Here is a 26,562-nt window from a genome sequence, read left to right as displayed (position 1 = left end):
TAACGGGTGTTCATTATAGACATATTCAAATTATTGCCTACTAAACTGTTACCCCTGGTTCACATATCCGTGTTCCTGCGGTCCGCGTTTTGCACGGGCACGAGAGGCCATTCTTTTGAATGGACTCCCATGCTACGGGACACACAGGGAAGAAGTCCCTGCACTTCTTCTGAAAATGCAGCCCTTACGGGAACCTCAGTTCCCAGTATGGTTGCGATTTCCAGTGCGGACAGTGTGCCATTTTAATTAATGGCACCTGCCCGCAGGTCCACATTCCTCTGTGCGGGTGGTGCGGCTGCACAGATTTTTGTGCGGATCCGCAGAGGAACCACCCACACATATGTGAACCTAGCCTTACTGTATAAAGCAACTCTTTCGACACACACAATATCTAAAAAAACTCCCATAAAAGAAAATGATTTATACTTACCTGTCCCACTCCTGACGATGCTGAATTTTCTTTTTTTAAGGCATGTTTTCTGAAGAATTTTCAGCATCCATAACCTCCAGGACTGTTGGATACCTGGACCCCTCTTTGCTCTGTGGTTCCATTCACAGTCCTCTACACTACTACAGGACACATTAGCAGTGACATAAGGCCAGTGGATGGAACCAGAGAGCACACACTGGGACCTGGCATCTGACACACCCCAAATCAAATGTTTTTCGCAAGTTTAGCTATTCAAGAGACGAAATATCGGAAAAGGAAAAGGTAAGTATCTATCTCTATATACAAAGGACCCCTCTAGTTGGTAAATTTGTGCAATCCATATGACATGAAGGCACATTTATTAATTGCCTAGATTCAACTGCTGACAAGATATCCAAGGGTGAGTTTTAAACTTGGAGGAAACCTAGAGGATGGCTGCAATGTAAATAGTAAAGAAGGAAATATAGACTGTATGATGTATTTTACTGAGATTCTGAGATTATGATTTTTGCTCAAAGTTCCACTTCAAAGAATCACCTATGCTTTATAGAACCAGGAACATTTGGTCTGTTGTGATGTCTAGGACTTATCAGCACAGAGCTGACAAGGCACAAAATCATCATGGGCAACCCAAATTATCATCTCGTTACAGGTTTCCTTTAACGGCTTGCCATACAATAATATAATTTGGCCAGAAGTAATTTCCCTTTTGGAATCAGTTAGGTACATACATTTTGTAAGGAACATTGGCTAAAGTAACTATACTTGTAATATGTAAACTGTACTGTCCATTGGTTGGTGTTCCGGTAAAGACCATGTACGACATTTTCCTAAAAGTCTGCCATACAAAAATGGTTCTCATCTAGAGAACACAAAATAAGCTTTCCCTAGCCATACTTTGTACTTTGGTAAATTCCAGTTAAACACTCCAGTACTCAAGTAAAAACAATTTGTTTAAGAACAGTGCTATAAGCAATTTAAAAATGTATTTTGAGAATTTTCCCCTAATCTTAAAATGGGTTTTATTTGATCCAATAAAGGTCACTTTGATTACTGTGGAATATGTGCATACTGTGCACTACTTTCATGCAGAAATGCTTCCATTGCATTTATTAGCACAAGGTGCTTTTACCATGCTAACTCTACATCCCTAATGTGGCTATTACTGCACACTTCATGGGTATCAACATTTGAATCAACCAGTCTTTAGTGAAGATTTAATTTAAAAAAACGGCAGGGGGCGTTTAATAGATTTATTGCTTAACCAAGTATCTAAATTGTTGTAATATGCACACTTACTGTAGATTATATGCAAACCTATAGTAGGCATTAAATTAATTTCCATTAAATGAATCTCAGTGTGTGCTTCTGGTTATTAAGATTTAAACAGACTTCAGTTAAACTATTATTTTAGACACAGTGGAAAAAAAAAAATCACTTATTTTTTAATTAAATTATGGGTTGTGCTATGTAAGAATTTTGGTTCAGAGTCTGAGGCATTGAATGACCTGGAGAGAGATTACTAACAGAAAGCAGAAGACAATAAATATATTGCCCTCCCACATTACCCTCTCTTACATATGTTCAGTTTTGATAAATCTGGGAGTCATACATTTATGATTTGTAATCTTTTAATTAAATTGAAACAAAAGACCCAAATTTATCCAGTAATTGAATTGGCAAAGAAATCCAGCAGCAAATAGAATCCTTATAACAATAAATGTTATGACTTCTCCTTGGTTTATCAGTCTTTGATCATCACATTCTATGTATAGGACTTGTTTATTGGTTCAGCTTGGGAGGTGGAGGAGGTCAAATGAAAAGCATCTTTGCTTGGTGAGTCAGAAATTTGGGTAGCCACAATTCTCTGAGATCTAGAGTGGAACTGAATTGCTAATATGTTATTACTTTGGGTCACTAACCTGTGAATAGACAGTTCTGTCCTTAGGTCTCTACTGTTCTGTGTCCAAGCCTATGGTCTTGACAAGCATTTTAGCTTTCATGTAGATTATACTAAAATGTATGTTCCATTCCCAACCTTATGTTGTTACTATGACATGTTCCTGGCTATCTAGCAGCAGGCTTACATTTTGTATCAGCTTTAATACATATAATAAAGAACTATTCAAACAAATCAGTCTGCTTGCATGTCTAATGAAACAGTTGTGTCCTGCTAATATCCCATTTGTTATTTTAGTGTAATATTTGGTTCTGTCCTATCACTCAATATAGACCATTTTGTTATCTTTGGTTTAACCACTTCCCGTCCGGCGTTGCATATAAACGGCCGGATGGTGGCACTGCAGGGTCGGGTGGCCGTCTATAAACGGCCTTCCCGCACCCTGCTTGTGCGCGCTCCCTGGGAGCGCGCAGCACCGTGATCCGGTGCCCGCTGTGTCCTCCGGACACAGTGAAACACCGATCGTCGGACGGGACCTCTGTACGAGGTCCCGATCATGTGATCACTGATTGGCCAATCAGTGATCACATGCAAAGTAGTAAGCAAGATGTCACTTGTGACATCATTGCTTACTATGTGTGAAATCTGTGAATGATCACAGAGGTCACATGGTACAAGGCTATTCACAACAGCCTTGTACCATGTGACAAGCTCTGACCAATCACAGCTCACTCAGTATTTCTCAATGAGTGCAAGAATGCACACAGAGAGAAAGAGAAATGATTGCTTTTACATCCTATATGGGTGTAAAAGCAATCAGTGTAAAAAAAAAAAAAAAAAAATCTTCATCACCCCCCACAAGTAGTACAGTGTCACCATGGTGACACTGTACTGCTAGGGTGACAGTATGTAAAAAAATAAAATAAAAAAAAGAATAATAATATAAAAAAATAAAATAAAAATGTAAAAAAAAAATGTTTAAAAATTATAATTTTTGCTTATAAACTAATTTGGATTTTTTTTTTTTTACTAAAAAGATAATGGAATAAATTTTGGCTAAGATTTATGATGAAATATTATTTATTTGCAAAATTTTATGAAAAAACACTTTTTTTCAAAATTTTTGGACATTTCATTTACATAGCAAAAAAAATACAAATCCCAGCGGTGAATAAATACCACCAAAATAATGCTTTATCTTTCTCAAAAAAATGGTAAAAAATTCATTTGGGTACAGTATTGCATGACCGCGCAATTGTCATTCAAAGTGTGATAGCGCTAAAAGCTGAAAATTGCCCTGGTCAGGAAGGGGGTAAAAGTGTCCGGTCTGGAAGTGGTTAAAAACATGTAGACCTTATTAAGGTGTGTCACAAAATGTTTATTATTTCATCATACCTGGCTTGACTACTGTAATAGCCTCGTTTAAAGACTATTAATAATTATAGCTCCATAACTTTACAGCCTACCAAACTTCAAATAGCCCTCCTTTACCAGTTCCTCCACTGGCTGCCAACTATATGGAGAAGACTAATGATAAATCAAATTCTAACCATTAAAGTTCAATTCAACTTTACTCCAAATGTATATGTTTGCTAATTCTCAACTACTACCCCAAGTGCGTTTGATATTTTGCTTTCATTCACACTTTACACTCTTTGTCACCTACAGAACTTATTACGGCTCTGAAATCCTATGTAGTTTGTTACTCTACAACCCTTCAAGTGCAACTATTAAACACACTCCCTGGCATAGCACCTGAAGGTTTATTATCAGTGATGCATGCTGGGGAGGATATAAATATTTTGGGTGACCTACCAAAAAGGTCCTTGCCTCCTGGGCTGCTGCCAGCAGAGGAGTTTGCAAAAGAGGTCTTTGCTTCTCGGGTCTGCTGCCTGGTGAGGGTGAAATTAAGAGATGGACTGTGTTCCAGAGGTCCAGAGAATTTACTCTGCTTTGCTGTAGGGTACATCAAGGAGGAATTGAGCAGGATCAGGGCTGCCTGAATGGAGAATCTTGAGGCGAAACCTCACTGCTGAAGAGTGTCTTGGAGTGCTCAGTTTAAGCTACCACCAGTGAACATTGCAGGAAGTAAGTGCCTATTATAATAATACTTAAGTGATTCTAAAGGAACAAATTTAAAAAATAACAAACATATTATATTTTTCTGTTCTGTGCAATGGTTTTGCACAGAGAAGCCCCAATCCTTCTCTTCTTGTATCCCCCACCGGTGCTCCTGGCTTCTTCTCCACTGAGTGCACCCATAGCAAGGAGCTTGCTATGCGGGCACTCGTACATGCTCGCTCCCCAGCCGGCTCTGTGTGTCCATTGAAACACAAAGCCGGCTCTGCACCCTCCTCACTGGCTGTGACTGAGAGCAAAAGGAGCCAATGGCTTCCACTGCTACCTCTCTGTCCAATGAGGAAAAAGCAAACCAGGAGAGCCACTGCATTTGTGCACATCGCTAGATTGAGATCAGGTTCAGGTACTTTTGGTTATCTTTTGCCTTAACCCTCTCTCCTCAATTTGCTGAGCTTTACTAAACTCCCTTAAACATTCTAAAGTGACTGGTATCCAATTTCTTTCACCCCAAAAAGAATCAAGAATTCTCCTCTGAAATCACCAAACTGCCTGGTAGTCCTTCTCATCTGCCCAGGGGTATGTATACGGACAATATGTATAGCTGAAATGATCAGAACCTTTACTTGGTACTTACTGCTCTGAGTTAAAAAGACACGTGACACTCTGTTTATATTTTTGATATTGTTCCCATTCTTTTATAGCATAATCAGTCACCAGTTCCTCTTTTGGGACTAGTTTAATGTTCATTGCTTCTGCAAACATATTTGCTCCAGCACCCGTCAGCATAGCATATGGAGTCTGCAAAATAAAAAAATTATAATCAGATGATAATTTTTAAATCAGTTTTAAGAAATGAAATACCTTTTGCTCAGTTTATAGGTTGGGAATTTGACGGCACCGAACCTCCGACACCTTATAGCCTGTTATATTGGCAAGTGCATATTAAAGTGTATGTCAAGCTTACAATTAACTTCTCCTATTTGTTCCCTTTTGGTCAGTTAAATATACTTTTGAAAATGTTTTGTTATACCTATTTGAAAATACTTGTCCATTTTGCCAGAGATCTTGTGAACTGGTAATTTCCTGTGTCCTTTGCTTGTGCTGACTTTAATTAATTATATTGTTCTTTGAGGACCGCAGATACAAAAGATGTGAAGTCACCAGCAGTCCAAATTATTATTATTATATTATAAAGGATTTATATAGTGCCAATAGTTTGTGCAGTGCTTTACAACATGAAGGCAGGCAGTACAGTTATAATAGAAATTTAATATATAATATAATATAATTCAATACAGGAGGAATCCGAGAACCCTGCTCAATGAATGCATTTCACATGTTTATTGAGAAGACAATTTCACATAACTCTCGCAGGGTCCCTTTCTTGAGGCAAATTATGTCACTATGTTGCCTTGAGAAAGGAATTCTGAAACATTGTCTTCTTATGCCTTATGTGACATTGTCTTCACAATAAAAATACATTAAGTTAGCCTGTTGGCTTCACATCTTTGCATTTGGTTCTGGCAAGGCACCATCTGGTGGCATTTACTTTGAGCATGCATCATTACAAAGTCAAGTACTGTGCGGAGTGCAGATATGCAGATATAAAAGGATGGGGGAGTATTATCATTCTAAGATAGGGGTGTTACTGGAAGAATCACCACATGAAAACAAGGGGAAAAAAGCAACGACCACACATCTACTGCTAAGTCTATAATTAGACTTCTTTGAGAAATTACATAGATTATTTATTAGTAAAAATTAAACAGCCACTACCTTACAAGATAAAGAGAGTTTTTTTCAGTCCTCAATCACTAAAAACATAATTGTGGGTGACTTTAGTCCTGCAGTCCTATGTAGGGGAAAATTCAATGTTTTGTACTGGTGCTAGCTTTGCTGAATAATGTCACATAAACTAGAGCAGCATGCTGTCTGGAATAGACTCTTGGCACAACCTTTTGATAGATTCATTTTAATGTGAGGCTTATACTACCTAGGAAAATAAACTCAGAAACCAAATGTTTTTTGCCATAGTACTATCTTTTTCTTCAATAACACAATTAGCAGCAACACAATATTTATAGTTAATAAAAAAAATCTAAAATCACATTTGCTCTGGCTTTCTTAGTATTGTGTGAATAAAACAATAAAACATACAAAAAACACATGCAAGTCATTCTTCTTGGCATTCTAGTACAAATATAACAGCCAATGGAATTCTATATGCACCTATTGCATGGGTGAATTACAATCCTATGTTTGTTTATCCTTTTGTGGAATTCATGAGCAGCTTTTCCAGTGTGCCCCATAGTATAGTGCAAATTAAAGTCTAGGAAAAGCCAATTTTCTTAAAGTAAGGTTTTATTAGACAGACTAGGATGAATTGCGCAATCACTGTTTATAACAGTGTTAACCTTTAGGCAGTTGTAGCATCCTAAGTTCCCACTACGTGGAAAACAAAAATATTTGTGGAAAAAACTGTTTTTATGCCTACACACACTTTATATGAATATTTACTCTAGTCACAAAGTCACATGATTTTTTTTGTTAGTTTGTTTTGTCTAGAATATCCATTGTTACTTATGGTTTCTGACAATAGCTCTCTCCTCTTCACACATAACCCCGTCTCTCTGCTGTTATTTAGGGAGGGATTGAGGGGAAGTATTTACCCTCCCAAATTACCCCTTCATCCAGGCAAGGCGTCTTGACATTTCAGACAAAATCGCAATAGACCCAATAAAAGGGACATTTACAATTTTAAGTACTCTGCTAGGTCTTTGCACTACTGTAAACTTGAAATTTTGGAGACTTAGAGACCACCTGGTGATCCTGGTGTTCCTGAATTTATTCTGTGCCATCCAGGTAAGGAGAGCATGGACTGAGATCAGCTTGAAGGGTCGGTCCAACAAGTAGTTCTGGAGTGCCTTCAATGCCCACTTTATTGAGAGCCGCTTCGTTTCCACAATGGAATTTTTTTTTTTTGGCCGAAGTGAGCTTTTAGATCAAGTACATGACAGGGTGAGTGACTTTCTATCCTAACTAACTGAGACAAGACTGTACCCACTCTCAGTTCTGAAGCATCTTTTTGGACCAGGAACTCTTTTTGAAAGTCTGAGGCTACAAGTACTGGTCTCTGGTACAAACCTGGCTTAAATTGGCAGAATGCTGCTTCTGCTTCTGGACTCCACCAAATGACAGTAGAGGCTTTTCTATTTGTGAGTTCTGTTAGGGTTGAGGCCAAGCTGGCAATATTGGAAATAAATCTTCTATAATGTCCTGCAATGCTTAGAAATGGGGGTAATTGTTTTTTATAAGGGGATGGTGCCACTTTGGGATGGCTTCCACTTTGTTTAGCTGGGGTTTGATAATGCTTCTGCCTACCACATATCTCAAAAAGAGGATGTCCTTCAATCCAACTTTGCTGTTCTGACCTTAAATCCTGCCCTTGTACGGCATCCAAGGTTAACATATGATTTTCCCGGTCCCAGTTATACATGATGATGTCATCTAGGTAAGTTCCTGACAGTTCCTTATGGGGTTTCAGGATTTTATTCATGGCTTACTGAAAAGTGGCCCAGTGCAACCCAAATTCTGGCATACTTTTACAACCCCTATGGTGTGTCAAATATGATCTTTTTCTTTAGCCTCTTTGGAGAGTGGGATCTGCTGGTAACCTTTTGTTAAATTGAAAGTGGTAATGTACTGGACTGAACCAAATATTTCAATTAATTCAGGCATTGGATACACATCCTGTTTGGAGAATACATTTAATTTTTTAAATAATTACAGAACTGCCAAGTTCCATTTGGCTTGCGCACTAGAACTTTAAGGCTTGACCAACTACTGGAGGACTCCTCGGTGATCCTAAGATTCAACATATTTTTATGCTCCGCCAATACATTCTGACAGCAGTGTTCAGGAATGCAGTATGGTTTAATGTCAATTCTCACTCTTGCTCAAATACATTAGTTAGGTCCATCAAGGTTGAGAAAATTTCTCTCTGCAAAATTTCTCAAAATTCCTGTTTCTTAGTGAGGGAGGGGGTCTCTGTTATTCCTACTTTTTGAATCTGTGTGCTGGGATCTTCCTGAATTCTTAGCTACTATTAAAGCCTCACGTTCCTTCTAGAATGTAATCAGATTAACATGATACATTTGGTAAGGCTTTCTTTTTGTGGTCTGGAAGACCTTTCCTACCTTTTTGACTCAAAGGGTCCCTGGCATTTTCCTAGGAATGTGCTCTCAACAGTTGACACAATGCAAGAACCTGATCGCCAAGTTGAAACTCTCTGATGTTGGCGGATCAGTTGTACAACTGATTTTGAGCCTCTTGCAAAGCCTTCAAATGCTCCCTGGCTATGGGTATCATGACTGCCGAAAGGTCCTGCATTTGTACAAAGTGTTCCACTGCACTCAGATAGGGTGTAGCCTATTGTTACCCTGTCTATTTAACCACATCCAGTAGTCCACAGGGGTGTCTCCCATAAACCGATTAAAAGGACAAAACGTGTGGATGTAATACCTCCCTTATGGAAAACAATATATGAGGCAGTTAACAATTCCAGTCACAAATGTCTTTTTCAACCTGTTTCATTGAAGCATTTCACTAACCCATTTATTTGCAGAGGATACATGGAAGTTTTTAATTTTAAACAATTTACAGAGCTTCTTTGAAACCTTAGACATAAATGGGGTGCCTTGATTAGTCAGGATCCTGGATGGGAGCCCAGTTCTCATGAACATGTGAAACAACTCCCATTTTATAACCTTGGATGAGGTATTTCTTAAAAGGCTGACCTCCAGATATCTGGAGGCATAGTCAAGAACCACAAAAATGCATTGCTGACGCCTAACTAACTTGATTAGGGGTGCACCAAGTCCACTGCTAAGGCAGTATCAGTGGACTCCAAAAATGGGGCATTGGGGTGGCTATTTGAGAGATCAGGCAGTACTCACAGACCTCCTTGATTTCCCAGTAGACTCCAGGCCAATAAAACTGCTGCAAAACCCATTTTTGAGTTTTAGCCACCCTGAGATGACCCCCAAGCCCAGGAACATGGGCAAAATGTAACATTTTGCAACTAAAAGACTGAGGTGCCACCAGTTGTTCCATAACTAATACAAAATCATGCTGTATTCCAAGGTAAGGGCTTTCAGCTTGGGAGCTGAAGGAAGTATCAGTGGACTGAGAGTGTGGTGATCACTAAATTTGTATTCCACTGAGAACTACAAGTTCATCTGTTGTGGAAGACGGGGCTTGTGACTCTTTCATTAATTCATAAACTTCTGTGAACAAATGATGAGGCTGTGTAGGGCTGACACAAAAAATTCAAAAGTGACAATGGTAGCAGGGGAGAAGACCCCTGCATGCTGTCACCGGGAAGAAGGAACCTTTTGGTGGGTAGAGGATATGACATTATGTTATGTGTTCCACCTGAAATACAGTTGTAACATGTTGCAAAAGGTGGAATTCGTCCACTTCATATGTCATCAAGCACAAAACAGGCTTTGTCTTCAGTGTAAGAGAAAATAAAGGTGTATCAGCTACTTTTCAGTGCATAATACAATCTCAAAACAGAACAAGGTCTGTGCTTTGCTTCATCACAGATATTAAAGTTTATAACAGGGCTCACCAGCCAGGAGATAATTCAAGACATGCAGGGCATTCAGGCAGCTTAGCATCCACCAGCTTTAATTCGAGATTTCATAAGGTTGCTGCTGCATTTTATTAAATTAGGTATATAATTCAAATATAGGGCAACAAAATGTATAATAAATATTATATTTATTAACACGGTCCTCACAACAGTTAGCTTTATATACATTAAATATATATTGACAGTTGATTGTATTGGACACTTCACAAATCTCTCTATATTATGTTATGAGAAATGGAAAACATTAAAAAACATTAATTAGTTAAAAGGACACAATAGTAAATTGTTCAGTAGGCTGAAAAACTGCTGTCTGAGCATTGCACCCATAATCGCAGCATGCCAAGAAATAAGAAATTTTACAGATGGAAAAAAATAACCTGTTCCTTTTGGACACCTGCTGTACAGCCATAAAAGAGAGATCAACTCTCAACAAAAATTGAATAAAAGCCTCAGCATTAAGAAAAAACTACAAAGCACAAACAATAAAAAATTGTCAAAGGAGCAGAGCTAAGAGGAAATGAAAAAGAAACAATCTCAGTTTCTGCACAGTTTCTCCAGAACTCACAATTTAGAAGCCCATAAGATGAAGATAAACAGTGAGAAGCAGCATTCATTAATAGAACTCAAGGAACATTGGAATAAATAGGAATATCCACTTTTAGTGGAGCGTAGTACAACAGGAAATGTTATGCACCAACACACACAGGCTGAAAATACTACTTTCCTGGCTGTCTTTGACTTCAAGTGGTCCTCTCAGTAGCTTTACAAGGCTGGATAAATTCCTGACATGTCCCAAAATATACAGTACTGTGATAAACTTTTGGGCAGGTGTGAAGGAATGCTGTAAAGTAAGAATGCTTTCAAAAATATATATTTATTTATTTTTATCAATTTGCAAAAATCAATGTGAGTGAACAGAAGGAAATCTAAATCAAATCAATATTTGGTGTGACTACCCTTTGGCTTCAAACCAGCTCTTGCATTCTTACACTTGCAGGCTTTGTGCACTTGCACAAAATCAGGGATTTGGTAGGAGTCAGGTGTATGATTAGCCAATTACACCAAGCAGGTGTGATCATCAATTTCATATGTTGGCTGAAACACAGTCATTAACTCAAACAGAAACAGTTGTGTAGGAAGCTAAACACTGAGTGAGGAATAGCCAAACTCTGCTACTAAGGTGAGCTTTTGGAAGACTGTTTCATGTCACAGGTCATATACCATGGCAAGACTGAGCACAGTAACAAGAAACAAAGTAGTTATATTACATCAGCAAGGTCTCTCCCAGGCAAAGATTTCAAAGCAAACTGGGGTATCAAGATTCATTTAAAGAAGCACAAAGGAATGGGCAATGTTGAGGACTGTAGATGCAGCAGTCAGCCAAGGAAACTTAATGCAGCAGATGAAAGACGTCATCATCAGTAGATGTCCAATAGTGCCATCAATACAGAACTGCCAGAAACCAATGGGACCCAGGTACACCCATCTACTGTCTGGAGAAGTCTGGCCAAAAATGGTCTTCATGGAAGAATTACTGCCAAAAAGTCATATCTCCAATGAGGAAACAAAGCTAAGCGACTCAGCTATGCACAAAAAGAGAGGAACTGGACTGAGGAAAAATGGCAGCAGGTGCTCTGGACTGATGAGCCAAAATTTGAAATATTTGGCTTTAACAGGAGGCAGTTTGCGGTACAATAATGAATTTCTGCAGGCAACAGTGAAGCATGGTGGAGGTTCCTTGCACGTCTGGGGCTGAATTTCTGCAAATGGAGTGGGAGGTTTGGTCAGGCTTAGTGGTGTCCTTAATGCTGAGAAATACAGGCAGATACTTATCCACCATGCCATGCCATACCATCAAGTAGGCCTGTGATTGTCCCCAATTTATTTTGCAGCAGAACAATGACCCCAAATATGCAACCAATGTCATTAAGAACTATCTTCAGTGTAAAGAAGAACAAAGAGTCCTGGAAGTGATGGTTTGGCTCCCACAGAACCCTGATCTCAACATCATCAAGTCTGTCTGGGATTACACAAATAGAAGGATTTGAGGAAGCCCACATCCACAGAAGACTCGTGGCTAGTTTGCCAAGATGTTAAGTAAAACCTACCTGCCGAGTTCCTTCAAAAACTGTGTGCAAGTGTACCTAGAAGAATTGATGCTGTTTTGAAGGCAAAGGCACATATTGATTTGGATTTTCTGTTCTGTTCATTTACTTTCCATTTTGTTAATTGAAAAATAAACTATTAACACTTCTATTTCTGAACGCATTTCTAATTTAGAGCAGTTTGTCACACTTGCCTAAAGCTTTTGCACAGCAGTGTATATCACTAAAAAAATTCCTTGAGCTCCAGTCAGTGACCTTACTTTGACAGAGATGAGTCTACTGCATTCAGGAAGAAGAATTTCCCCAATCTCATCTCACCCAGTTATCAGGCTGCAAGACTGCAAAGTACAAGGTGAGAGAGGTAGCACCAAGGGCTGATCTGAATACAGCAAAGAACTGTGTAGGCACAAGAATTTGTACATAAATATGTCATCCCTACACTCTCAGTCCAGGAAGTAAATACTGACCTAGATGTCTAATCAAAATACTTCTGTCCTCTCTAAGAGAAATATGGATGAATGCATTGTCAAGGGGAGTAATGTGAGAGATAAATATAATATAAAAATAATAAAATACTTGGAAGTAAGTATATTTACATTATTTTGCATGTATGCACCCAACATGAAAACATGTATCTGATGACAAGTCAACTTTTAAACACTTACCTGGCATCAGATTAAAGCTGAATACAAACAAAGCACATAAAGCTTCCCTGAAAAGTGGTTGCTATAGGTGAGAGATGGTCAGAATCCTTTGCGTATTTACTAATACTTATTTTTTTTTGGTATTTAAAAAGCAGATACTCTGATTCCAAAATTGTTTAGCACAGAAAAATGATGAAAAACTTGCAATACCTGGAATGAAATAAGACATGAATTATGTCCCATGTTGTGTAGGTAGCTGGATTCTGGAGAAATCTGACCTTATCTAAATACCTGTACTCTTCCTGTCTCTGACCTGCAATGCTTTGGGTCTTCAGGTAGGACATATATGGTCTGATGGGGACAAGCCCCCTCCTTCACCTTCAGCTTTAAGAGTAGGGACCTTAAGTGGTGCAATTCCTGCACAACATTTATAATGAAATCATGGATGAGGTAGTTGCACTGAGTGTACTGTTGCAACTGGCTGCTACTCATTAATGTCAACTTATATCTCAATCAAAGTCTAAATCAGATGGATACATTTCATATGCAGTTTGTTTTCTTTAGTACCCACAGTTGTAGTAAGGTTTGTATCCTGTTCAGCATGCTGTAGAAGAGGACCCTTTCTCCATTTGTGGAAGTCCTCGGCAGAGGTCCAACAAAACTGGACACACCCCTGCTGAGTTAGACCTATAATTCTGCAGTCAGCAAATCTCCGGATGTTTGGCTGTTCAATTAGAAATCCCCTCTTCTTTCTTCAGGGCTTTCAGGATGAATCGGAGTGAATCTGATTTGTCAGTGTCCGCACAGAGAATTACTCTGATCTGACCTGTAAGCATTGTAGAAAATAGAGGGAGAAGAGCAGGGATTTCAGATCTCCAGACCATTGCACTGGCTGTGTGGGTGCTGACAGCTCATCACCGATTGAGGTAAGCACAGCGTAGTGGGGAGGGTATATGGTGTTAGTTTACATTTAAAATTTTTCTAAAAAGATGAACTAACTCTTTACGTTTAAAGAAAGCATTTTTTTGTCTATTTTGCCACTAAAGATATTTTTTTTCATTTCTTGCCCTGGGGACTAACTTTGTTACGAGACAGGGAGTAAAGGAATATCTTCAGCCGAGCCTCTGATACAGAGCCAGTGCAAGGATTTTTGTCTGTACAGAGGAAGGTGCGTTCCCCCCCCCCCATCTTCCTCCTGCCACCCCCCATAAAGTGGGCGCAGCATGAAGGACAACACACAGCACTGAAAGTTTGAGCTGTGCTGAACTGTCACTAAACAGCAGTGTGCAATGGGGGCAGGGTTATGCATTCTCTAGAGAACTTGTGTGAATGAGCCCTTCATTTATTATAATTATTTTTTGCAATTTTTAATACTTTTTTTTACCTTTTAAATTATATTTTATCATTTTGTAATTATTTTTTATTTATTGATTTTTTCACAGTGCTGCTGGAGTGCCTTTGCTGAAATATCAGGGGTCTAAACAGACCCCTGATGTCTCACATTTGAGACAGAGAAAGGCACTGAGGACATAGATTCATCAGTTCCTTTCTCTGCAGCACTGGACAGTGAATAAATGATAAGCGCTCTGAGGCTTCTTGTTCATTCACAAACACAGTTTACTATGCTTCATTCATAAATGAATACAGTGTGTGTAGTACCGATCACTCACTGTATTCACTCAGAAAAAGGAAGGGGCTGGTAAATAAGACATATTTACCTGTCCCTTCCCTACTCTTCAGCCTCAAAGCAGCAGCTGGCAGGAGAGATGAGGAGAGAAACCTGCAGAGCAATAGAAAGGACTTTTTTGAGCTAAGAATACATACAATACAAAGAATAACTGGTGAGCCTGCCCAAACTCCGCTATAGTGTGACAACCATCCCCTATTTGTGATCTTGCATTGTCACTTTGTTAAATGAGCCCCTGATTCAGACTTGCCAACATATGTACCAATACAAACTGGAGAGTTCCATCCTTGTCACTATTAGCCAACTTGTCCAGAGCAATGATGCGCAGCTGGCATTAGTGTAAGTTTATGTGGGCAGGAAGTGGCTAGAAAAAGATTAGAGGAGACCAAAGCTAAAATGCAAAAAAAATCATCTTTAAAGGCAAAGTTCACCTTAGTAAATCTTTTTTTTTCCTGGAGCCTACAAAGCATTGCACCCATGATAAACAATTTGCAGGTGCAATGTCAGGCTCCTGCAGAGTCTCAGTATGACTGTCTGCCCGTACCATACACTATAGTTACAGGAGAGCAGGGAGATTAATGAACTACGAGAGCGATTACCAGTGTCCTCATAGTTCTATGAGAAATACAACCCATTTGTTGCAGTGGCAGACAGTAGTTGTAGTTCATTCATTCACAGATCACTGTGAATGAATGACATGGCAATGTGGACAGAGCCCTGCATGGTCATGTTCTATTTAAATTGTGAGAGTGGGTGCGGGTAGGGATGCTATGTCCCTGGTGCCAGATAAAACAAAGAGAGAGAAGCAGTATTTCAGTGCCTGTGGTAAAATGTTTGAGAATGATTTTCTTTACAGTGCCTGAAGTTACTGAGGTCAGTGATTGAGTTAGATTTTGTTCATATTTTTAAGGATCCAGCTGAGCATATCAAACCTAGTTAAGAGTTTTACAAGGAACAAGCACTTCCACTCAATTGTCTATAACCATAAAATGTCTTGTGTCACACCAGAGTTCCTAGCTACCTAGTTTAATTTGAAGGCACAATCAATTTCTCAGACCTACAGTATACTAGCTTTAAGGGTTGGTTATTACCAAAGGTTTTTGACATTGAGCTCATTTCTTTCTAAATCTTACATTTGATTTGTTCAACTATTTTTTGAGATCAAGTGTGGCTGTAATATTTTTTTGTGCTGTATGTTTGGTTTATTTTCTCAGCGCTGCATATGTCCTATGCTTTGAATGTAGTGGAAGTTCTGCCTCTCCTATCAACTCATCTGTATCCGATATCAGTCACGGATAATCATGCACATAACCCTGATTGTCACTCCTACCTCTATGATTAATCCCATGGCAGGTTGAAATGTGCCAAGAGGTGTAGCATATGGGAAGGCACTAGCTGAAACCAATCTTCACATGAACTGTCAATAGGTTGACACTCTTTGTGTGGCTCTACTCTCTTTTGTTGGATGGTCAAGGAGGGCTTGTTTTCCATCTTTTTTTCCATGTTTATTAAGAAAATGCAAATATTTGAATGTCTATAGTCTGGCCACAGGTGCGATTTAACGCCTTTGTATTGTACTTTTATGTCTTCAACTCAAGAGAGGCCATCTGTAAAATGTAGTTTAAAAGTACAGTTGTCCTGTCAGAACAAATGTTACATTACGCATGGTTCTGTAATGAATAAGTCGGTAACCTCTGTCTTCACATACACCAATAAACAAACTTAGCGTACTGTACCTTCTCCATGACTGTGCGTGCAAACATGACAGGGTTAGCAATATTTTTGATGCAGGAAACTGCACCTACAGCAAGATTTCTGCCATCCATTATAATTGCATCAAGTTCCACATCACCCTCTGCATTCAGCACAGCACCATGACCTGTAGAAAGCAATTCAGTTTGAAAGAAAAGAAAACATTACTGCCCTAAAGCTTTGGAAAGATATTAGAAAAACAATTTTATAGGTATTTACTACAACTATCCTGGCAGCTATTAGACTTGATTACAATGAAAAATATTTGCTCTTATTGTCACAAGCTTTTAAGTAAATATAATGCTTTTGGCAACATACTAATATCATTGCACCGTTTCAGTCATAAATGTGGTGTCTTGTCTTTTACATCATAATGTCTGCAGGGCACCAGATTCTTCATGTACCAGCATACATTTGTTGGCTAGTATATTTTCCACTGAATGAGTTTGCAGTGAGAAGCAGGGATGACAGAACCATTCAAGCAGCATTAACGTATTTTAAAATATGAAAGCTTCTGCTCCTAGCAGAACCATAAAAATAAGAGCAAAGCAAAATTGCATTTTGCATTCTTTATTATTCTTTCATTTTTGGGTAACTGATATAAAACTGTTTTGCAAAATCACTGACCCAAAAGCAACCAATCGTTTTCCAAAGCAACCAATCAGATGTAATTTTATTTGCAGGCAAGTCAGGAAAGAAATGCCAAACACTAAAAGTGACATGTTTTTGCATATCTGGCTTGACCAAAATTGAATATTCAATCAACTTTTGTTAAGGGGGCCAGGTGGTAAATTGTTGGCCAAACAGTGGCTGTATTCAATCAGCTGCAGGTACTATTTGGTTATTCTGACAGCCATGGGTGCGGCTGTCAGAATACAATAGCTAGCAAGGGAGATATGTTAATCCGTGCTATTTATGTTAATCCGTGCTATTTAACATGGCTGGAGAAATATTATACATTTATTTTCAGGCTCAGCAAAGGAAATGCATGTGTGTATGGCCAGCTTGTTCCTATATTCTAAATCCCTACTTTGCATTTGGCCAAGGGCTCTAACACAAGTGACAGTGACTACCCACAGCCAACCCTTGTAAAGGACCAAGTTACAACATTATTCTTACCAAGCTGCATGTCCTGCTTGGAGAAGCTATTTACAGGAAATCGGTGTTTAGAATCAGTGTGGAACAAAGATTCAAATTCATAGGTTTTGATAGGGACACAATGCATACACTCTGCTGAGTGCATGTGCACCAACCAATTTGGCTACAATCTTCTACACCATGCAACAAGAAATACTCTTGTATGCCAAACCTGTGTAAATTACTCAGTATTTCTTCTTTGTAAAATGACTACCTCTATAACATTTTTGTACCACCATAAAATGCCAATGAGGGAGCCTATTCATCCACACATTCTCTAGCAAAGGAGATATTTAAATGAAATATCAAATACCATATCAAAGTGATCTTTTTTTTGCAAAATCAAAAATTTCCAAATTTGGGAAGACTCAGCTTAGGCTTCCAAATCAAGACCTTGTGCATGTACCTAAATATTTTGCATGGTAACTAAATGCTTAGAGCATCAAATGTAAAATTTCAGCAAACAAACAAATGCACAGAGGAACTACAATATGGTATTGGATCTCAATTCCTCCTAGATCGTAAATTTTCCTAGACTAATACATAGCTGCTATTTTAGAAATATAAACTAATATGAACATTAAAAAATATTTCACATATTACATTTATGACATATTAATATTTATTACAAAATTATAAACAGGCAGTAACATTCACATTTCACGGAAACATACCTGCATCAAACACGATGTTGTTTTCCAGCATTTTCACAGCACACTCCACAGCTTGAACAGCTCTTCCTCCATTTGCTAGTACAGAAAATCCGCACTTAGCTGCATTTCTAACACCATCCTTGCTGCTCTCGGCTAGATCATTTGGTATTGCCCATGCTCCTCCATGGACTACAATAACTGGCTTGATGTCCATTTCCTGTATCAGAAATGGAGAAAAACATTTTATAATAAGAAATAATACATACATGTAAACTTCTATTGCTTTAATATATATATATGTATATATAGTTAGTGCAGCCAGAAAGTATTCACAGCACTTAACTTTTGCCACATTTTGTTATGTTACAGCCTTATTCCAAAATGGATAAAATTTATTTTTTTCCTCGACATTCTACAAACAATACCTCATAATGACAACGTGAAATAAGTTTGTTTTGAAATTTTTTCAATTTATTAAAAATAAAAAAAACAAAAAAAACACGTACCCAAGTATTTACAGCCTTTGCCATGACACTGAGCTTTGGTGCATCCTGTTCCCACTGATCATCCTTGAGATGTTTCCACAACTTGATTGCAGTCCACCTGTGGGAAATTTTGTTGATTAGACATGATTAGGAAAGGCATAAACCTGTCTATATAAGGTCCCAGAGTTAACAGTGCATGTCAGAGCACAAACCAAGCCTCGAAGTTCAAGGAATTGTCTGAAGACCTCCGAGACAGGATTGTGTCAAGGCACAGATCTGGGGAAGGGTACAGAAAAATTTCTGCAGCATTGAAGGTCCCAATGAGAACAGTGGCCTCCATCATCCATAAATGGAAGAAGTTTGGAACCACCAGGAAGCTTCCTAGAGCGGGCCACTCAGCAAAAATGAGTGATTAAGGGAGAAGGGCCTTAGCAAGGGAGGTAACCAAGCACCCCATGGTCACTCTGAAAGAGCTCCGGTATTTCTCTGTGGAGAGAGGAGAACCTTCCAGAAGAACTACCATCTCTGCAGCACTCCACCAATCAGGCCTGTATAGTAGAGTGGCCAGACAGAAGCCACTCCTCAGTAAAAGGCAAATGGCAACCCGCCTGGAGTTTGCCAAAAGGCACCTAAGAGACTCTCAGACCATGAGAAACAAAATTCTCTGGTCTGATGAAACAAAGATTGAACTCTTTGGCCAGAATGCCAAGCGTCATGTCTGGAGGAAACCAAGCACCGCTCACCACCTGGCCAATACCATCCCTATAGTGAAGCATGGTGGTGGCAGCATTATGCTGTGGGGATGTTTTTCAGTGGCAGGAACTGGGAGACTAGCCAGGATTAAAGGAAAGATGAATGCAGCAATATACAGATACATCTTTGATGAAAACCTGTTCCAGAGCGCTCTGGACCTTAGACTGGGGCAACGGTTCATCTTTCAACAGGACAACAACCCTAAGCACACAGCCCACATAACAAAGGAGTGGCTACGGGCCAACTCTGTGAATGTCCTGCAGCGGCCCAGCCAGAGCCCAGACTTGAACCCGATTGAACATCTCTGGAGAGATCTGAAAATGGCTGTGCACCGATGCTCCCCATCCAACCTGATGGAGCTTGAGAGTTACTGCAAATAAGAATAGAAGAAATTGCCCAAATATAGATGTGCCAAGCTTGTAGCATCATACTCAAAATGACTTGATCTTGTAATTGGTGCTAAAGGTGCTTCAACAAAGTATTGAGCAAAGGCTGTGAATAATTATGTACATGTGGTTTTTGTTTTTTATTTTTAATAAATTGCAAAGATTTAAAAACAAAAACATCTTTCACATTGTCATTATGGGTATTGTTTGTAGAATGTTGAGGAAAAAAATGAATTTAAACCATTTTGGAATAAGGCTGTAACATAACAAAATGTGGCAAAAGTTAAGCACTGTGAATACTTTCTGGATGCACTGTGTGTATATATATATATATATATATATATATATATATACATACACACATACATACACTATATTCCCGAAAGTATTGCGACTCCTGCCTTTACACGCACATAAACTTTATTGGCATCCCAGTCAACCAGTCCATAGGGTTCAATATTGAGTCGGCCCACCCTTTGCAGCTATAACAGCTTCAACTCTTCTGGGAAGGCTGTCAACAAGGTCTAGGAGTGTGTCTTTGGGAATGTTTGACCATTCTTCCAGAAGCGCATTTGTGATGTCAGGCTCTAGTGTCGGATGAGAAGGCCTGGTGCACAGTCTCTGCTCTAATAAATCCCAAAAGTGTTCTTTCAGGTTGAGGTCAGGCTAGTCAAGTTCCTCCACCCCAAACTCGCTCATCCACGTCTTTATACCTTGTGTTATGATCCGCCCGGCGGTGTCTCTAGCAGCCCACAGCGCGGAGTTCCTCAGGGCGTGGGGTCTAAGTCCCAATCTGCTATTCACCAGGGCCCCTGATGGTGGGGTTGGACTTGGCACAGACTGAGACCAGGTCGTGACCCCTGAGTACATCCGGCAGTGGTAGAGAGCACCGTCAGGGATGTGCGAGAAACGGAGTCTGATGTGAAGAGGCTGGCAGACTTACTGACAGGGAGCGATCCGTGTGGGATGGATGGATCGTCTGGGTAGCGTGAGGCATAGTCAGGCAGGCCAGGTCAGCAATGTGCGGGCAGCTTGGTACCAGAGGAGTAAGCAGAGAATGGTTGGAGTCACAAGCCAGGTTCAGTAATTAGCGGGCAGCACGGTACAAGGATCAGGCAGAAGGATGGTCAGGCAAGCCAGGGGTTAATCAGGAGAAGTCAGCAGGGTCAGGTACAATGCAGAAATTTTCACAAAGAGGGCCAACATGGGGTCACGCTGAGTAGGACCAAGCATTGGCTTGAATCTCATTGTAAGTCTCCTAACCTCACCCTGCACTTTCTAGTAGCATAGTTGGCCAGGTAGCAGTCTCTTCCACATCTGCTGGGTTGGAATAAATAATTGTCCCCCAATTATCCTCATGCCCAGTGTTTGAATGCCAACTTTACAAAACTGCTGGTTTTACAGTTGCTTCTATTACAGCTGGTTAGGTCATCCCCTTCCAACAGTTTATGCCTTTGCTGCACTACAGTGAAAAGTACTTATCTACATTTTTTATCCAGAAGGCTATCCCTGCCCTCCACCAGCATATGAAAGATAATATCTTGGTGTAACTGGACTATGTGGTCAGCAGTAGGATTCACCTGGCCACAGACTCAGGCCACTTGCTAAATATACTGGCAGTTCAGAAGAATGCAGGACGGGTCACACTGCTGGAGTTGGTGGTGCTACCCTGTGTCTTGCATCTTGGTGATGGTGACATTGCAATCTCCTCTAGCCCCTCCTCCTCCATGGCCACATACCAGCTGTTTTGCAGCAGGTATACATGAGGGACAGGAGTCACACTGGGCTGGAGATTCTGGCAAAACATCAGGGACAGGCTGAGAGGTGGCTGACCCCATGCCTTGTACCAGACAGATTGTGTGTAACAATGGCACCAACCTGCTGTCTGCCCTTAAGCAGGAACAGTTCACATGCACATGCCTTATGTGGCCACATCCTAAATCTGGAGGTGCAGCAGTTCCTGGTTAGCTACTCTGGCTTTCCAGATGTCCTTCAGCTTACCAGAAGAGTGTAGCTGAAGCCCGGTACACATGTACCAAAAGTTGGCTGGATCAGTAGGAATTGGCCAATTTTTGGTACATGTGTACCGTTGTCTGTTTAACAGAAGCCAGTATAACGGCCAGCTTTTTTTGAATGGCCTTGCTGGAAAACCAGCATATGCATTTTGCAAGGGGAGAAGTCCTAACTCTCAGAATACTATAGCTGTCATTTTTGTTTCTTTCAGTCAACTGGTTTAATGAAAAAAAAACCAGAATGTGTTTACCCAGCTTTACTAAAACAGTCATCTATAGCAAATGTTCACCTGGCTGAAATACACCCATGCTCTGAAACTCAATGTTGGCTATGCTGCAGTTGCTGCAAATTCACTGACCAGAAAGACCTTGCTTATATGGGAGGGGTGGGAACTGGTCGTTCTCAAAGTTATATTTCCTGTACATTCCATGGAAACAGTAGAGGATGTTACTGTTCCAATTTCCATATCTCCCGTGAAGGACACATCCAAAAAAATTACACAAGTGCAGGTAAAAAATAAATTCATATCATTAAAATTACTGATTAGTTGTTCTACCCACCTGGCTTATCCTCTCCATACCACCAATAAATTATCAATGTACTTTCCATACCACACAATGTTCTTACATAAGGGATTCCAACTGCAAAAAACACAAAGCTACTCCTACCAACTCAGAAATAGGTTGGTGAGAGAGGGAAAGTTTTGTTTCCATAGATGCTGCATGTTTCTGTAAATGGTACACACCCCCAAACAGCCCTGACCATGATAAAATACTCCTGTAATTCCAGCAAGTAATTTCTATACTTGGGAAAGTGAAATTGTAAGGCCATTAAGGCTAAATGGTGGGGCATTTAGGAGTACGACACTCTCACATCCAAAGGGGCCCAAATATAATCTTTTGTCCAAATGAAATTCTTCATAAGTTCTAGCCACTAATACCCACTACAATTGGCCCACAGAAGACCAGAACAATGGCATGCTGCCCTCTTGCTAATAATACCTTTAATCATTCTTTTGTTATCAAATCAAAAAAGCAATTTCTGAAATGGGACTAAGGGGTCATCCTTAAGAATACTGTACACTATCCTCCCAAACTTGTCTCATTGCTTGCTTACAGTATATTTGCTTTTAGGGTTTTAATAGTAGCATACTCTGCCTTAGTAATGTTACGAGCTCCCACAGGGCTGCCCACTTATTTAAAATCGACTAGCTCCTGTTCTATTACTTCTTGAAACTGCTCCATAGCAGAGCTCTTAGCCTGAATCAGATAAAAATCTTTATCTGTACATACATTAATGCTCACTTGATACTGGCCTCAATCATTACAAGATTCTTGCTGGAACTGTTCCTCTCAACTTAATGCAGCACACTGTGTATCAAATCATTACTTGGAATGTTTCAGATAAACAACTGTCATTACACAGTGAAAGCAAACTGCAATGAGCATGTGAACAGTCATGGACAGCAATGGGAGGGTGGATGTACACAAGCCAGCAGGTAAGTAAATTGAAACACATAGCAATTATCAGCTGATCCCAAGGCTTCTTCTGACAAGGAAATGCCAAGGTGCTGAGATACACTGTCACTGTGCTATTTGTATATAAAAACACACTTAAGACCAGTAGCGCTCCTAGATTCTCAATTAAATACAGAGTTCTGTGACATAGACCTGTGTATCAAGTTTCTGTGCTCACTGAATGCAGCCACATGTCACACTGCTGTTTCTGCTGAGTATGGAGGGCTGAACACCATGGTGGTCCTTGTCATGTATTCAGAACCGTGCTGGGCTATGGGTCCAATGTGAACACAGAGGGTGAGTGTACACTGACTGGTTTCAGCCACTTCCACATGGACTTTGTCAAGGTGTAAATATGTCTGCTAAACACTAGCTTAAGTGAACAAGTAAACTTTGCCTTTCACTTTCCCTTAGAGGAACATACGTAAATGTAATTCTAGTCCATACAGGAGATTTTCAATAAGCAATAGACAATCGTGAAGAGAAATACAATTCTAGTCCATATAGGAAATATTTTCCCCCCAAATAGATAAGCAATGTTCAATCAATATTACGAAGACAACAAATGTCACACATACTGTATTAAAAAAATACTAGTATGTACAATATTTCTGGCTGTTATTTCTGAAATGCTACACTCTCATTTTTATTTCACAATAAAATCTACCTTTTTTTCTTCCACTTAAATTGTGGCTTAGTGAAACTAAGTATATACCGTGCAATGAGTCTGTAAAAAACATTAGGTCATTGTCTCTAAAAAATTATACTCTATTTTATTAATTCATGGCAAAAACTGCCTCTTTCATTGCAGTTCAATCAAGCGGCTTGCATATTCTGTATGGCTACTGTATTTGAAATATTGCATTTTATTTTTTATTTCAGGATAAAATCTGCTGCATTTCTGGAGTGCAGATTTGTGAATTTAAAGTGCTTTTATGCACTCTGTTTTGTCATTTTATTAAACCTATAAGACAATACACTCTGGTACTGCATAAAAAAATCACAAGCTATAGTATGAAACTGTTTTGCACTGTCCAATTGGTACAAAGTAAGGGGCTTTTCTATAGATTTAAGGAACTGTTGTGGCTGCTTCTTTCACTATTCCATTAAGGCCTATTAGAACTGGATAAAAAAATCAGATGTTGCAGCTAAAACTAACTAAAAATCCCTTTTTTTCAAAGTTGAAATCATTTTGGGGTCCTACTGCTAGGCAGGCAACAATGTAAAAGTAAAATAATCAATTACATGTACAAAGATGGAATACAGTGCTGCTAATGCTGTCCATAAGAATAGTACCATTTTGAAATATCACATACAGCTTAAAGTCATCTTCCAAGCTTGTAATTGAAAGGAATTGTGTTTTCCCAAGTCACACTCAAAGTTACAAAGAAGCAGATCCCTCTCCCGACTGTATGTTTTTTATTTATTTATTATTTTTTTGCATTGAACATGTTTCCTGTGGCAGTGCCCAGCTCTCCATGCTATTTGTTTGACAATATTTTGCCTATTAGATTTGAAAATGGTATAAACCTATTTTCAAGATTTCACTGGGGTTTAGATTGAAATTTGTGATTTTTGGACTTTACAATGGGATCAACAAATGCCCCATGAACCAAACTCAGGCAGATTTGCTGATCACTAGAGAAAAGCACCACAAGTTCAAGCTTGGTAAATAAATGTAATTATTACAAGTATTAAGGAGGAATTGGAGACCACTTGAACAAAAATACAAACCTAAGTTTGCCTATATGTAACCTCTGTGTAAATGTCTGTGAAAATATAAATATAAGATTTGAAGTCTCTATTTACCTTTTATATGGGTTTTTCCATGACCATACAGTATACTGTTTTAATTGACATCAGTGTCTTATTACTAGTTATTATCTTGTAGAGAAAACCTTTGAGCCTATTTTCTTCTTTGATTGTTACTTACTTAAAGCAGATGGAGCAAAGATCATTTCTGCAACCCTCTTAATTATACCAATGAATGCTAAGTGTATGTATGATTCGTTATGTTGTACTATACTTTTAGGTATTACTTTTCTACTAGAATACAGTATAGATAGTGTAGATTTAACCAAAGATTACTACAATACTGCATATCAAACAAGTCCTTTTCTACAGCAACTGCAGTTTGCTTCAGGAACCTAATAAATAATTGGTTAAAACCTCATGCAATGTAATATGCCAGATATAACAGTAAGAGTAACTTACCTGCAGCTGCTTTGAGTATTGTAGTCACAGAACCTTTTCGAAAAAATTAGTGTAGGATTCATTCAAAACATTCAGATCTTTCCAATAATTGCACAGTGTTGCTGTTAGGCACTTTTCAAAGGTAAAACATTACATGTGCATTTTTCTCAAAATCATTCAAACTTGTTAATTATTGACTCTCAGCTCTATATTTATCTGTCCTTTGTATCTAGTTTACTTAAAGGGCTACTAACCATAAAAAAAAACACTATTGTAAAATTAAAATACGTAAATACATTTATGTAAAGATGTCATGGAAAAGTGGTGTTCGGCTGTCCAGAAAATCATTTGCGTATCAGAACTGTGTTGTACCTGTGTTTTAGGTCTATTTAGCCTCACCATTCATCCTATCTTTGCCACACTTTAAAACTCCTTCGTATTCACACTAGAGGTAGCATATCATTATTGCATGGTGGAGCAGAAATGCTCATGCAATAATGCAAGCCACAGGGATGCCAGTTGACATTGGCAAGGGCGGACTGACAACTCATGGGGCCCCCGGGCAATAGGGGATAATGGGGCCCCTGTGTCCTTGCCGAAACTCAAAAAAGCCTATGAAAAGGGTACCAGGGGCATCTAATTTAGCACATTGTTGCTTGGATCCTCTTCCTACAACAACCAGCTTGATGCACACATCTGTTACATCCAGAATACTAAAATAAAAAATGGAATCAAGAGCATGTAGTACTATAGTTAAGATAGAGAAGAGAGACAGCAGCGCCACTCTAAACGTAGAAGGTTAAAATCAGGCAGATTTAATGCCTGATTGCACTCACATAGGTAGGTAACAGGTAGGCAGACCAAGTGATGGAGGTCCAGTGGGAGCATCAGGTCCTTTAGCCACTCTCTGGGTGTTTTCCCGCCGCTCCGTTGGTGTCCAGGGCTCGGGGAGTAGCAGAGGTGAGCAGGGAGGCTTTCAGGGATGATGTCACCACATGGAACAGTTTTCCAAGATGGCACGCATTCAGAGCATGCTAGCTTCTTTGTCAGGCCAATCCGGTGGCCATCTTAGTGTGGGCTTATATGGGCAAAGCCAGAAGGCGGGGCTGATCAGTCAATTAAGTCACACGGGAAGCAGGGGTGCCGTGAATAAACTAGGAGCGCCGGATCAG

The 26,562-nt window shown here is 39.4% G+C and overlaps 1 protein-coding gene across 2 annotated transcripts in view; it reads right to left on the bottom strand.

Annotated features, from left to right (window-relative positions):
• The window catches only part of LOC149459269 (isoaspartyl peptidase/L-asparaginase-like), a 50,737-nt gene extending 25,213 nt beyond the window's left edge, over nucleotides 1-25,524 (bottom strand). Inside the window, exons 1-5 of one of the 2 annotated variants that reach the window (XM_089681312.1) lie at nucleotides 25,412-25,519; nucleotides 18,550-18,646; nucleotides 18,065-18,260; nucleotides 16,238-16,380; nucleotides 5,044-5,207 (exon numbers count right to left, since the gene is read on the bottom strand). In XM_089681312.1, the coding sequence (XP_089537438.1) occupies nucleotides 5,044-5,207; nucleotides 16,238-16,380; nucleotides 18,065-18,260; nucleotides 18,550-18,646; nucleotides 25,412-25,473 (662 nt within the window). In that variant the 5' untranslated portion in view covers nucleotides 25,474-25,519. Of the gene's footprint in view, nucleotides 1-5,043; nucleotides 5,208-16,237; nucleotides 16,381-18,064; nucleotides 18,261-18,549; nucleotides 18,647-25,411 lie in introns of both variants that reach the window. The other variant, XM_089681313.1, reaches the window with a different exon arrangement.
• Nucleotides 25,525-26,562: the final 1,038 nt, after the last annotated feature.

This window comes from Staurois parvus, unplaced genomic scaffold, assembly GCF_062004578.1.
Source record: "Staurois parvus isolate SC_StPar_1 unplaced genomic scaffold, SC_StPar_1.0 ptg000264l, whole genome shotgun sequence".
NCBI lineage: Eukaryota > Metazoa > Chordata > Amphibia > Anura > Ranidae > Staurois > Staurois parvus.
This window is presented reverse-complemented; position numbering and strand designations above follow the sequence as displayed.